This window comes from Carcharodon carcharias, chromosome 10, assembly GCF_017639515.1.
Source record: "Carcharodon carcharias isolate sCarCar2 chromosome 10, sCarCar2.pri, whole genome shotgun sequence".
In the NCBI taxonomy this organism is placed as follows: Eukaryota; Metazoa; Chordata; class Chondrichthyes; order Lamniformes; family Lamnidae; genus Carcharodon; species Carcharodon carcharias.
Genome location: NC_054476.1, coordinates 87,442,993 through 87,458,154, shown reverse-complemented (window position 1 = coordinate 87,458,154; position 15,162 = coordinate 87,442,993). Strand labels below are relative to the sequence as shown.

General features: G+C 46.6%; 1 protein-coding gene across 1 annotated transcript in view; it reads right to left on the bottom strand.

Moving 5' to 3' along the window:
* Positions 1–12,002: 12,002 nt before the first annotated feature.
* Positions 12,003–15,162, bottom strand: part of LOC121283449 (protein FAM180A) — a 315,896-nt gene continuing 312,736 nt past the window's right edge. The window contains exon 3 of the mRNA XM_041198029.1: positions 12,003–12,953. Coding sequence (XP_041053963.1) covers positions 12,618–12,953 — 336 coding nt within the window. The 3' untranslated portion in view covers positions 12,003–12,617. The remainder of the gene's footprint in view (positions 12,954–15,162) is intronic.

Sequence of the window (15,162 nt, the reverse complement as noted above, 5' to 3'; positions counted from 1 at the left end):
CCCTCACTAAGGGGTTAATGTTACCTCAGTCAGTGAATCTCCATTACTCGGAGTTAATGTTACGTCATCAGAGATTCTTTCTCACTGAAGGGTTAATGTTACCTCACTCAAAGACTCTCCCTCACTGAGGGTTTAATGTTACCTCACTCAGAGGCTCTCCCTCACTGAGGTGTTAATGTTACCTCACTCAGAGACACTCCATTACATCATCTGAAACTCGCACTCACCGAGGGGTTAATATTACCTCACTCAGAGGATTCCCCTCACTGAGGTGTTAATTTTACCTCACTCATAGACTCTCCCTCACTGAGACATTAATGTTACCTCACTCAGAGGATCCCCCTCACTGAGGGGATAATGTTACCTCACTCAGAGACTCTCCCTCACTGAGGGTTTAATGTTACCTCACTCAGAGGCTCTCACTCACTGAGGTGTTAATGTTACCTCACTCAAAGACTCTCCCTCACTAAGGGATTAATAGTACCTCACTCAGAAAATATCCCTCACTGAGGTGTTAATGTTACCTCACTCCGAGACTCTCCCTCACTAAGGAATTAATTTTACCTCACTCAGAGGCTCCCCCTCACAGATTTGTTAATTTTACCTCACTCAGAGACTCCCACTCACTGAGGGGTTAATGTTACCTCACTTAAAGACTCTCCCACACTGAGGGTTTAATCTTACCTCACTCAGAGACTCCCTATCGCTGAGGGGTTAATGTTTCCTCACTCATGGACTCTCTAACACTGAGGGGTTGATGTTACCTCACTCGGTGAATCTCCTTCACTGATGGGTTGTTACCTCATTCAGTGATTCTCCTTCACTGAGATGTTAATTTTATCTCACTCAGAGACTCCCCATCACTGAGGGGTTAATGTTACCTCTTCAGAGACTCTCCCTCACTCAGGGGTTAATGTTACCTCCCTCAGAGTCTCTCCCTCACTAAGGGATTAATTTTACCTCACTCAGAGACTCTCCCTCACTGAGGGATTAATGTTACCTCACTCAGAGTCACCCCCACACAGATTTGTTATTTTTACCTCACTCAGAGACTTCCCTTAACTGAGGGGTTAATTTTACTTCACTCAGAGATTCTCCTTCACTGATGGGTTAGTGTTAACACACTCGGTGTCTCTTCCTCACTGAGGGGTTAATGTTACCTCACACAGAGACTCTACCTCACTGAGTGGTTATTGTTGCCTCACTCAGAGACTCTGCCTCTCTCACGGGGTAATGTTACCTCATCACAGACTCCCCCTCACTGCGGGTTTAATGTTACCTCGCTCAGAGACTCTCCCTCACTGAGGTGTTAATGTTACCTCACTCAGATATTCTCCCTCACTGATGGGTTAATATTACCTCAGTCAGTGACTCCCCCTCACTAAAGGGTTAATGTTGCCTCACTCAGAGTCTCTCCCTCACTGAGGGGTTAATATTACCTCACTCACAGACTCCCCCTCACTGAGGGGTTAATGTTACCTCACTCAGAGTCTCTCCCTCATTGCGGGGTTAATGTTGTGTCACTCAGAGACACTCCCTCACTGAGGGGTTAATGTTACCTTACTCAGAGACTCCCATTCACTGAAGGGTTAATGTTACCTCCCTCAGAGTCTCTCCATCACTGAGGTGTTAATCTTACCTCACTTCGAGACTCTCACTCACTCACGGGTTAAATTTACCTCACTGAGAAACTCATCCTCACTGAGGGGTAAATGTTACATCACTCAGAGTGTCTCCATCACTGAGGGGTTATCCTTACCTCACTCAGAGACTCCCCCTCACTGAGGGTTTAATTTTTTCCTTACTCATAGACGTTCCCTCACTCAGGGGTTAATGTTATCTCACTCAGAGGCTCTCACTCACTGAGGTGTTAATGTTACCTCGCTCAGAGACTCTCCCTCACTGAGGTGTTAATATTATCTCACTCAGAGACTCCCCCTCATTAAGGGGTTAATGTTACCTCACTCAGAGACACTCTATCACTCAAGGGTTAACGTTACCTCAGTCAGAGACTCCCCCTCGCTGAGGGGTTAATGTTACCTCATTCAGAGACTCTCCCTCATTGATGTGTAAAGTTTACCTCAATCAGACACCCACCCTCACTGAGCGTTAATGTTATCTCACTCAGACTCCCTCTCACTGAGGGGTTAACGTTGCCTCAATCAGCGACTACCACTCACTGAGAGGTTAATGTTATGTTACTCTGACTCAGAGACTCTCTATCACTGAGCAGTTAATGTAGCCTCCCTCAGAGACTCCCCCTCACTGTAGGGTTAATGTTACCTCACTCAGACTCAGGTCGCTCTTTCACTGAGGGGTTAATGTGTCCTCACTCAGAGATGCTCCCTCACTGAGAGGTTAATTTTACCTCACACAGAGACTCTCTATCACTGAAGGATTAACGCTCCCACACTCAGAGACTCTCACTCACTGAGCGTTTAATGTTACCTCACTAAGAGGCTCTCCCTCAGTCAGGGCTAATGTTACCTCACTCAGGGACTCTCCTCATTGAAGGATTCATGTTACCTCACTCAGAGATTCTCTATCACTGACGGGTTAATGTTACCTCACTCAGAGACTCTCCCTCACTGAGGGTTTAATGTTAACTCACTCAGAGTCTCCCTCTCACTGAAGGGCTAATGTTACATCATTCAGAGACTCTCTATCACTGAGGGGTTAAAGTTACCTCACTCAGAGACTCTCCCTCACTGGGGTGTTAATTTTAGCTCACTCAGAGATCTCCCTCACTGAGGGGTTAAACTCACCTCTTCAGAGATTACCCCTCACTGAGGTGTTAATGGAACCTCACTCAGAGACTCTCCCTCAATGAGGTTGTTAATTTTACCACCCTCAGAGACTCCCCCTCAATAAGGGCTTAAAGTTACCTCAATCAGAGTCCCTCCCTCACAGAGGGGTTAATGTTCCATCACTCACAGACTCTCCATCACAGAGGTGATAATTTTGCCTCACTCAGAGTCTCCCCCTCACTGAGGGTTTAAGGTTACTTCACTCAGAGATGCTTCCTCCCTCAGGGGTTAATGTTACCTCACTCAGAGATTTCCACTAACTGAAGGGTTAATATTACCTCACTCAGAGACTCTCCTTCACTGAGGGGTTAACGTTACCTCATTCAGAGACTCTCACTCACTGAGGGGTTAATGTTTCCTCAGTCAGAGACTCTCCCTCTCTGAGGGGTTAATATTATGTCACTCAGACTCAGAGATGCTCTATCACTGAGCAGTTAATGTTGCCTTCACTCAGAGACTCCCACTCACTGAGGGGTTAATGTTGCGTCACTCAGACTCAGAGACGCTCTTTCACTGAGGGGTTAATGTGTCCTCACTCAGAGACTCTATCACTGAGAGATTAACGGTCCCTCACTCAGAGACTCTCACTCACCGAGCGGTTAATGTTACCTCACTAAGAGCCTCTGCCTCACTAAGGGTTTAATGTTAACTCACTCAGAGTCTCCTCCTCACTGAGGGGTTAATATTTCCTCACCCAGAGATTCTCCCTCACTCAGGGGTTAATGTTACCCCACTCAGAATCTCTCCCTCACTTAGGGCTTAATGTTACCTCACCCAGACACTCTCCCACACTGAGGAGTTATTGTAACCTCACTCAGAGTATCTCCGTCACTGAGGTGTTAATTTTATATCACTTAGAGACTTCCCCTCACTGAGGGGTTAATGTTTCCTCACTCAGAGACTCTCCCTGATTCAGGGTTTAATGTTACCTCACTCAGAGACTCTCCCTCACTGAGGGGTTAATGTTACCTCACTCAGAATTTCCCCCTCACTAAAGGATTACTGTTACCTCACTCAGAAACTTCCCCTAACTGAAGGGTTAATATTACCTCACTCAAAGACTCTCCCTCACTGAGGTGCTAATATTAACTCACTCAGAGACTCCCCCTCGCTAAGGGGTTAATGTTAACTCCCTCAGAGTCACTCCCTCACTGAGGTGTTAATTTTACCTCCTCAGAGACACCCTCTCTCAGGGGACTTAATGTTACCTCACTCAGAGACTCTCCCTCACTGAAGGTTTAATGTTACCTTACTCAGAGTCTCTCCCTCAATTAAGGGTTAATGTTACCACACTCAGAGAATCCCCCTCAATAAGGGCTTAAAGTTACCTCAATCAGAGTCTCTCCCTCACAGAGGGGTAAATGTTACATCACTCACAGACTCCCCATTACTGAGGGGTTATTGTTACCTCACCCAGAGACTCCCCCTCACTGAATGTTTAATTTTACCTCACTCAGAGTGTCTTCCTCACTGAGGAGTTATTGTTACCTCACTCACAGACTCCCCTTTACTGAGGGGTTAATGTTACCTCACTCAGAGTCTCTCCCTCAGTGAGGTGTTTATGTTACCTCAGTCAGAGTCTCTCCATTACTCAGGGGTTAATGTTACCTCATCAGAGACTTGCTCTCACTGAAGGCTTAATGTTTCCTCACTCAGAGACTCTCCCTAACTGAGGGGTTAATGTTACCTCACTCAGGGACTCTCTCTCACTGAGGGATTAAAGATACATCACTCAGAAAATCCCCCTCACTGAGGGTTTAATGTTACCTCACTCAATGATTCTCCCTCACTGAGGGGTTAATGTTACCTCACTCAGAGACTCTCCTTCACTGAGGTGTTAATTTTACCTCACTCAGAGACTCCCACTCACTAAGGGAATAAAGTTACCTCACTCAGAGTCTCTCCCTCACTGAGGCATTAACGTTACCTCACTCTGAATCTCTCTTTCACTGAGGGGTTAATGTTACCTCACTCAGAATCTCTCTTTCACTGACGGGTTAATGTTACCTCACTCAGAGACTCTCCCTCACTCAGGCGATAATGGTACCTCACTCAGAATCTCTCTTTCACTGAGGGGTTAATGTTACCATACTCAGAGACTCCCCCTCACTGAGGGTTTGATGTTACCTCAATCAGAGACTCCCCTTCACTGAGGGGTTAATGATACCACACTCAGAGACTCCCCCTCACTGAAGGGTTAATGTTACCTCACTCAGGAACTCTCTGTCATTGAGGGGTTTAATATTACGTCACTCAGAGAGTCTCCCTCACTGATGGGTTAATGTTACTTCAGAGATTCTCCCTCACTGATGGGTTAATGTTAGCTCATTCAGAGACTCTCCCTCTCGGGGGGATTAATGTTACCTCACATTGACACTCTCCCTTTCTATGGGGTTAATGTTACCAGACTCAGAGACTCCCCCTTACTGAGGGGTTAATGTTACCTCACTCTGAGTGTCCCCCTCACTGAGGGGTTAATGTTACCTCACTCAGAGACTCTCCCTCTCTCAGGGGTTAATGTTACCTCATCAGAGACTCCCCATCACTGAGGGGTTAATGTTACCTCACTCAGAGACTCTCCCTCACTGAGGGGCTAATGTTACCTCACTCAGAGACTCTCCCTCACTGAGGGGCTAATGTTACCTCACTCAGAGACTCTCCCTCACTGAGGGGCTAATGTTACCTCACTCAAAGACTCTCCCTCACTGAGGGATTAATTTTACGTCACTCAGAGTCTCTCCCTGACTGAGGGGTAAATGTTACATCACTGACAGTCTCTCACTCACTGAGGAGTTATTGTTAACTCACTCACAGACTCCCCATTACTGAGGGGTTAATGTTACCTCATGCAGAGTCTCTCCCTCAGTGTGGTGTTTATGTTAATTCAGTCAGAGTCTCTCTATTACTCAGGGGTTAATGTTACCTCTTCAGAGACTTGCCCTCAATGAAGGGTTAATGTTACCTCACTCAGTGACTCTCCCAAACTGAGGGGTTAATTTTACCTCACTCAGAGGATCTCCCTCACTGAGGGGTTAATGTTATCTCACTCAACAACTCTCCCCCACTGTGGGGTTAATGTTACCTCACTCAGGGAGTCTCCTTCACTGAGGTGTTAATTTTAACTCACTCAGAGACTCCCCCTCACTAAGGGGTTAAAATTACATCACTCAGAGTCTCTCCCCCCCTGAAGGGTTAATGTTATCTCACTCATACCCTCTCTATCACTGAGGGTTTAATGTTTCCTCTCTCTGAGAATCTCCTTCACTGAGGCATTAATGATACCTCACTCAGAATCTCTCGTTCACTGAGGGGTTAATGTTACCTCACTCAGAGACTCTCCTTCACTGAGGGATTAATTTTACATTACTCAGAGTCTCTCCCTCACTGAGGGGTAAATGTTACCTCACTCAAGGACTCTCTATAACTGAGGAGTTAATGTTACCTCATTCAGATAATCTCCCTCAGTCAGTGGTTAATGGTACCTCACTCCCACTAACTTTGTTTGTTGTCTCAGTCAGGAACTCACCCTCACTGAGGGGTTAATGTTACCTCACTCAGAGGTTCTCCCTCACTGAGGTATTATTGTTACATCATCAGGGACTCCCCCTCACTGAGGGTTTAATGTTACCTCACTCACTGACTCCACATTACTGAGGGGTTAATGTTACCTCACTCAGAGTCTCTACCTCAGTGAGGTGTTCTTGTTACCTCACTCAGAGACTCTCCCTCACTGCAGTGTTAATGTTACCTCACTCAGAGACTATACTTCACCGAGGGGTTAATGTTACCTCACTCAGAGACTCTCCTTCCCTGAGGTTTTAATGTAACCTCACTCAGAGACTCTCCCACACTGAGGGGTTAATTTGACCTCACTCAGAGGATCTCCCTCACTGAGGGGTTAATTTTTCCTCACTCAGAGACTCTCCCTCACTGAGGGATTAATGATACCTCGCTCAGAAAATCCCCTTCACTGAAGGGTTAATGTTACCTCACTCAACGACTCTCCCTCACTGAGGGGTTAATGTTACCTCACTCAGAGAATCTCCTTCAATGACGTGTTAATTTTACCTCACTCAGAGACTCCCCCTCACTAAGGGGTTAAAGGTACCTCACTCAGAGTCTCTCCCTCACTGAGGGGTAAATGTTACCTCACTCCAGGACTCTCTATCACTGAGGGGTTAATGTTACCTCATTTAGAGAATCTCCCTCACTCAACGGTTAATGTTACCTCACTCCCACTAACTTTGTGTTTAATGTTACCTCAATCAGAGACACCCCCTCACTGAGTGTTTAATTTTACCTCACTCAGAGTCTCTTCCTCACTGAGGAGTTATTATTACCTCACTCACAGACTCCCCATTACTGAGGGGTTAATTGTTACCTCTCTCAGAGTCTTTCCCTCAGTGAAGTGTATATGTTAACTCAGTCAGAGTGTCTCCATTACTCAGGCGTTAATGTTACCTTATCAGAGACTTGCCCTCACTGAAGGCTTAATGTTAACTCACTCAGAGACTCTTCCTCACTGAGAAATTATTGTTACCTCACTCACAGACTCCCCATTACTGAGGGGTTAATGTTACCACACTCAGAGAGTCTCCCTCACTGATGGGTTAATGTTACCTCACTCAGAGAGTCTCCCTCACTGAAGTGTTAATGTTATCTCACTCAGAGACTCTCCCTAACTGAGGGGTTAATGTTACCTCACTCAGAAACTCTCCTTCCCTGAGGTTTTTTATGTAACCTCACTCAGAGACTCTCCCACATTGAGGGGTTAATTTTATCTCACTCAGAGGATCTCCCTGACTGAGGGGTTAATATTTCCTCACTCAGAGTCTCTCTCACTGAGGGCTTCATGTTACCTCACTCAGAGACTTTCTTTCACTGAGGTGTTAATTTTACCTCACTCATAGACACCCCCTCAGTAAAGGGTTAAAGTTACCTCACTCAGAGTCTCTACCACACTGAGGGGTTATTGTTATCTCACTCATAGCCTCTCTATCATAAAGGTTTTAATGTTTCCTCACTTTGAGAATCTCCTTCACTGAGGTGTTAATTTTTCCTCATTCAGAGACGCCCCCTCACTCAGGCGTTAATATTACCTCGCTCAGAATCTCTCGTTCACTGAGGGGTTAATGTTACTTCATTCGGAGACTCTCCCTTACTGAGGGATTAATTTTATGTCGCTTAGAGTCTCTCCCTCACTGAGGGGTAAATGTTACCTCACTCAAGGACTCTCTATAACTGAGGGGTTAATGTTATCTCATTCAGATAATCTCCCTCACTCAGCGGTTAATGTTACCTCACTCCCACTAACTGTTTGTTTAATGTTACCTCAATCACCGACTCCCCCTCATTGAGGGGTTAATGTTACCACACTCAGCGACTCCCCCTCACTGAGGGGTTAATGTTACCTCACTGAGGAATTCTCTGTCATTGAGGGGTTAATATTACCTCGCTCAGAGAGTCTCCCTCACTGATGGTTAATGTTAGCTCACTCAGAGCCTCTTCCTCACGGAGGGATTAATGTTACCTCACTCTGACACTCTCCCTTTCTAGGGGGTTAATCTTACCAGACTCAGAGCCTCCCCCTCACTGAAGGGTTAATGTTACCTCGCTCAGAGACTCTCCCTCCCTCAGGGGTTAATGTTACCTCATCAGAAACTCCCCCTCACTGAGGGTTTAATGTTACCTCACTCAGAGTTTCTCTCTCAGTGAGGTGTTTATATTACCTCAGTCAGAGTCTCTCCATTACTCCGGGGTTAATGTTACCTCATCAGAGACTTGCCCTCAATGAAGGGTTAATGTTTCCTCACTCAGAGACTCTCCCAAACTGAGCAGTTAATGTTACCTCACTCAAAGACTCTCCTTCCCTGAGGTTTTAATGTAACCTCACTCAGAGACTCTCCCACACTGAGCAGTTACTTTTACCTCACTCAGAGGATCTCCCTACTGAGGGGTTAATATTTCCTCACTCAGAGACTCTCCCTCACTGAGGGATTAATGATAACTCACTCAGAAAATCCCCCTCAGTGAGGGGTTAATGTTACCTCACTCAGAATCTCTCTGTCATTGAGGGGTTAACGTTACCTCACTCAGAGAGTCTCCCTCACTGATGGGTTAATGTTACCTCACTCAGAGACTCTCCCTCACTGAGGGATTAATATTACCTCACTCTGACACTCTCCCTCTCTTTGGGGTTAATGTTACCACACTCAGAGACTCCCTCTCACTGAGGGGTTAATGTTACCTCACTCAGAGACTCTCCCTCACTCAGGGGTTAATGTTCCCTCACTCACAGTCTCTCCCTCAATGAGGAGTTATTGTTACCTCACTCAGAGTCTCTCTCTCAGTGAGGTGTTTATATTACCTCAGTCAGAGTCTCTCCATTACTCCAGGGTTAATGTTACCTCATCAGAGACTTGCCCTCACTGAAGGGTTAATGTTACCTCACTCAGAAAATCTCCTTTACTGAGGGGTTAATGTTACCTCACTCAACGACTCTCCCTCATTGAGGGGTTAATGTTACCTCTCTCAGAGACTCTCCACTGAGATGTTAATTTTACCTCACTCAGAGACTCCCAGTCACTAAGGGGTTAAAGTTACTTCACTCTGAGTCTCTCCCACACTGAGGGTTTAATATCACCTCACTCAGAGACTCCTCGTCACTGAGGGGTTAATGTTATCTCAATCAGAGACTCTCCCTCACTCAGCGGTTAATGTTACCTCACTCAGAATCTCTCTTTCACTGAAGCGTTAATGTTACCTCACTCAGAATCACTTTTTCAATGAACGGTTAATGTTACCTCACTCAAGGGCTCTCTATAACGGAGGGGTTAATGTTACCTCATTCATAGAATCTCCCTCACTCAGCGGTTAATGTTACCTCACTCCCACTAACTGAGTGTTTAATGTTACCTCACTCAGAGACTCCCCCTCACTGAGGGTTTAATGTTACCTCACTCAGAGTCTCTCCCTCACTGAAGAGTTATTGTTACCTCACTCACAGTCTCCCTCTTACTAAGGGGTTAATGTTACCTCACTCAGAGACTCCCCTTCACTAAGCGGATAAAGTTACCTCACTCAGAGTCTCTACCACACTGAGGGATTAATGTTATCTCACTCATAGCCTCTCTATCACTGAGAGTTTAATGTTTCCTCACTCTGAGAATCTCCTTCACTGAGGTGTTAATTTTTCATCAATCAGAGACGTCCCCTCACTGAGGCGTTAATATTACCTCACTCAGAATCTTTCTTTCATTGAGGATTAAATGTTACCTCCCTCAGAGACCCTCCCTCACTGAGGAATTAATTTTACGTCACTCAGGGTCTCTCCGTAACTGAGGGGTAAATGTTACCTCACTCAAGGACTCTCTATCACTGAGGGGTTAATGTTACCTCATTCAGAGAATCTCCCTCACTCAGCGGTTAATGTTACCTCACTCCCACTAACTGAGTGTTTAATGTTACCTCACTCAGAGATTCTCCCTCACTGAGGTGTTGATGTTACCTCATCAGAGACACCCCCTCACTGAGGGTTTAATGTTACCTCACTCAGAGTCTCTCCCTCACTGAGAAGTTACTGTTACCTCACTCACAGACTCTCCCTTACTGAGGAGTTAATGTTACCTCACTCAGAGTCTCTCCCTCAATGAGGTATTTATGTTACCTCAGTCAGAGTCTCTCCATTACTCAGGGGTTAATGTTACCTCATCAGAGACTTGCCCTCACTGAAGGGTTAACGTTACCTCCCTCAGAGACTCTCCTTCCCTGAGGTTTTAATGTAACCTCACTCAGAGACTCTCCCACACTGAGGGGTTAATTTGACATCACTCAGAGCATCTCTCTCACTGAGTTGCCAATATTTCCTCACTCAGAGACTCTCCCTCACTGAGGGATTAATGATAACTCATTCAGAAAATCCCCCTCACTGAAGGGTTAATGTTACTTCACTCAGGAACTTTCTGTCATTGAGGGGTTAACGTTACCTCACTCAGAGAGTCTCCCTCACTGATGGGTTAATGTTACCTCACTCAGAGACTCTTCCTCACTGAGGAATTAATGTTACCTCACTCTGACACTCTCCCTCTCTATGGGGTTAATGTTACCTCACTCTGAAAGTCCCCCTCACTGAGGGGTTAATGTTACCTCACTCAGAGACTGTCCCTCACTGCGGTGTTAAGTTTACCTCACTCAGAGTCCCTCCCTCACTCAGGGGTTAATGTTACCTCATCAGAGACTCTCCCTCACTGAGGGGTTAATGTTTCCTCATCAGAGACTCCCCCTCACTGAGGGTTTATTGTTACCTCTCTCAGAGCCTGTCCCTCACTCAGGGTTTAAAGCTACCTCACTTGGAGTCTCTCCCTCACAGAGGTTTTAATGTTACCTCACCCAGAGTCTCTCCCTGACTGAGGGGTTAATATTACCTCACTCAGAGTCTCCTTCACCGAGGGGTTAATGTTACCTCCCTCAGAGGCACTCCTTCACTGAGTTTTTGGTGTTCATGTCCTTGGGAGCACCCAAATCTCTCTCCAATCAAGGAAGTGCTTTTCAATTGTCATTGTCGTTTTAAAGGAGGAACATGTTTTGTGGTAAGCAAGAGAGTATAAATAATTAGGACTCTTGGCCAAAGAATGGATGACATGTTGGTGTATTTGGAAAATTTTACAAGTATTTGTGTGAGATTTGAAATGCCCTCATTCACTCTCTGGTCTGTTGGGGTGGAATAGCGCATTGCCTGGCTCCATACTGTCTGCCTTCATGCAGAGACAGCAGCAAATCATCAGGATTCTGGTAATAAACAGAAAATGCTGGAAAAACTCAGAAGATCTGACAGCATCTGTGGAGAGAAAGACAGAGGGCAGGATTTTCCCGATCAGCGAGCGGGAGGTGGGCCCAATCTGTAAAATAACGGGGGATGACATCTGGTGGAACTCCCGACGTCACCCCGCCTCATTTCTATTTTCATGCTGGTGGGGGCTCAGCCAAATCAGCTGTCATCCCACCGACCTGTCAACGGCCTTTTGAGGCTATTTAAAAACTAATTGAAGTAGTTAATGGACCTTAAGGTTGGCGGGCAGGCCGAGAGCCCTGGCAGGCTTCAGAAAAAGCGTGAAACCTCATCCACGGGCAGGATGAGGTTTCTTGTAGGTTTTTAAAAATTTAATAAATGTTTAACTAAAAGTGATGGACATGTCCCAACTCACGTGACAGTGTCAGATGAGAGACATGTCAGGGAAATTTTATTTTTACATTTTTAACATTTTTACATTTGGAGCCAATCTCCCTGAGGCAGCACTTAGCCTCAGGGAGATCTGTGCACCATTTCAGGCGCATGTGCAAGAGCGCACACCCGGCTGAGGGAATCACAGGGAGTGCACCGCGCATAGCCTTAATTGGCCTGCCCACATAAAATGGTGGTGCGCCCCAATTGGGGGGCTGATCGGAGGCGCCCCTGCATGCGCCCGCTCCTGCACTTTCCCCCCGACAGAGCTAACGTTTCAAGTCCATATGACCTTTCTTCTTGGAGAAGAGTCATACGGACTGAAAACATTAGCTCTGTCTTTCTCTCCGCAGATGCTGTCAGACCTGATGTGGTTTTCCCAGCATTTTCTGTTTTTGTTTCAGGTTTCCAGCATCCGCAGTATTTGCTTTTCTTTTAGGATTCTGGTAGACCTGGGCATGTGGATTGGGAAATCCCATCATACGACAAAGCAAAGTTCTTTTCATTGATTCATCTCCAGGTATAACTGACTTCGATTCTGAATTCATGGAAAGAGGAAGTCACTGTTTCTGAAGGAATTCGGTGAGGGTTTAACACATAACTACCTTCCTGGACAGATCATGGGTTACAGCAGCCACGAGCTGACAGAAGAGGTCTCCCCAAGCCTGCCTCTCAGTCGGGCTGCTACTCAGGGCTCGGTGGGCCGTATAGACTGAGGCTAGTACCAGTTGTTCAAAGGTGTCCATTTCTAAGGATTCTCTTGAACGCGGCAGATCACCGAGCCTTTTCCGAATGGTGGACGGGGTCTTTGGGACTTGAGTGTTCACTATGCTGTGGAAGACTTTAGCTGAACGCGTTGAAGCCAATTCCTCATCCTTCAGAGTTATAATGTTCTTTTCATCAATTATCAGGCCTCCTAACAAGAACTGAAGAAAACAAACAAAAAAATTCACTATCCCATCATCACAATTGATTTAATAATACCATGCACTGTGTCCTAGAGATTGGTTTAGCATCAGATACTTCAGTTATATAACTTGGTTCCAGAAGCGAGGTAGACCAGCCTCCTAAGGCTCAACTCAACCTGAACACCGTGATCGACTCAGCCCTGGGCCCGAACATAAGACCATAAGACATAGGAGCAGAAATTAGGCCATTCGGCCCATCAAGTTTGCTCCGCCATGCAATCATGGCTGATAAGTTTCTCAACCCCATTCTCCCGCCTTCTCCCCATAACCTTTGATCCCCTTACCAATCAAGAACCTATCTATCTCAGTCTTAAATACACTCAAAGACCAGGCCTCCACAGCCTTCTGTGGCAATGAATTCCATAGATTCACCACTCTCTGGCTAAAGAGGTTTCTCCTCATCTCTGTTCTAAAAGGTCTTCCCATTACTCTGAGGCTGTGCCCTCTGGTCCTAGTCTCTCCTATTAATGGAACCATCTTCCCCACGTCCACTCTATCCAGGCCTTTCAGTATTCTGTAAGTTTCAATCAGATACCCCCTCAGCCTTCTAAACTCCATCGAGTATAGACGCAGAGTCTTCAAATGTTCCTCATATGTTCAGTCTTTCATTCCTGGGATCCTTCTCGTGAACCTCCTCTGGACCATCTCCAGGGCCAGCACATCCTCTCTGAGATACGGGGCCCAAAATTGCTCACAATATTCTAAATGTGGTCTGACCAGAGCCTTATAAAGCCTCAGCAGCACATCCCTACTTTTATATTCTAGTCCTCTCGAAATAAATGCCAACATTGCATTTGCCTTCCTAACTACCGACTCAATCTGCAAGTTAACCTTAAGAGAACACTGTGATCAACTCAGCCATGGGCCCGAACACTGTGATCAATCCAGCCCAGGGCCCGAACACTGTGATCAACTCAGCCCTGGGCCAGAACACTGTGATCAACTCAGCTCTGGGCCCGAACACTGTGATCAACTCAGCCCTGGGCCAGAACACTGTGATCAACTCAGCGCTGGGCCCGAACACTGTGATCAACTCAGCCCTGGGCCCAAACACTGTAATCAACTCAGCCCAGGGCCCGAACACTGTGATCAACTCAGCCCAGGGCCTGAACACTGTGATCAACTCAGCTCTGGACCTGAACACTGTGATCAACTCAGCTTTGGACCTGAACACTGTGATCAACTCAGCTTTGGACCTGAACACTGTGATCAACTCAGCCCTGGGCCTGAACACTGTGATCAACTCAGCTCTGGACCTGAACACTGTGATCAACTCACCCCTGGGCCCAAACACTGTGATCAACTCAGCCCTGGACCCGAACACTGATCAACTCAGCCCTGGATCCAAACACTGTGATCAACTCAGCCCTGGGCCCAAACACTGTGATCAACTCAGCCCTGGGCCCGAATATTGTGATCAACTCAGCTCTGGACCTGAACACTGCGATGAACTCAGCCCTGGACCTGAACACTGTGATCAACTCAGCTCTGGACCTGAACACTGTGATCAACTCAGCTTTGGACCTGAACACTGTGATCAACTCAGCCCTGGGCCTGAACACTGTGATCAACTCAGCTCTGGACCTGAACACTGTGATCAGCTCAGCCCTGGACCTGAACATTGTGATCAACCCAGCCCAGGGCCCGAACACTGCGATCAACTCAGCCCTGGGCCTGAACACTGTGATCAACTCAGCCCTGGACCCGAACACTGTGATCAACTCATCTCTCCGTGGCCTTAATTCTTATTAATTTGCTATCTTGGCCCCTGTGACCCCCGCCCCCCCCACTCCCCACCCCCCCGCCTCTTCCCCATCATGCGTTTCAGATAGTAGCTCATACTCTGAGTACTCTCTCCGACAACCAGCACCCATATCCTCAAAGCTTCACCTGGTCTGGGGTAAGCTGTGCCAGCTGCTGTAATTGAGACGGGCGGCACGTTGCTGGGAGCTGATGAATCTCTAGTGGTTTTACACTGTATTCTTTTACTGTAGGTAACCGAGGCATGCAACTCAATGCTTTGGATAAGGCAATGCAGCAGGAACTGCTGCCAGTATTCAGCCTACTATGGAGATGGGTTCAGCGTCTGCGCTGTGTGTACTGATGGGAAACACAGTGACAGGAGTGCTGAGCATTAGCAGGAATGCCAGTGCTATTCAACTCTCCA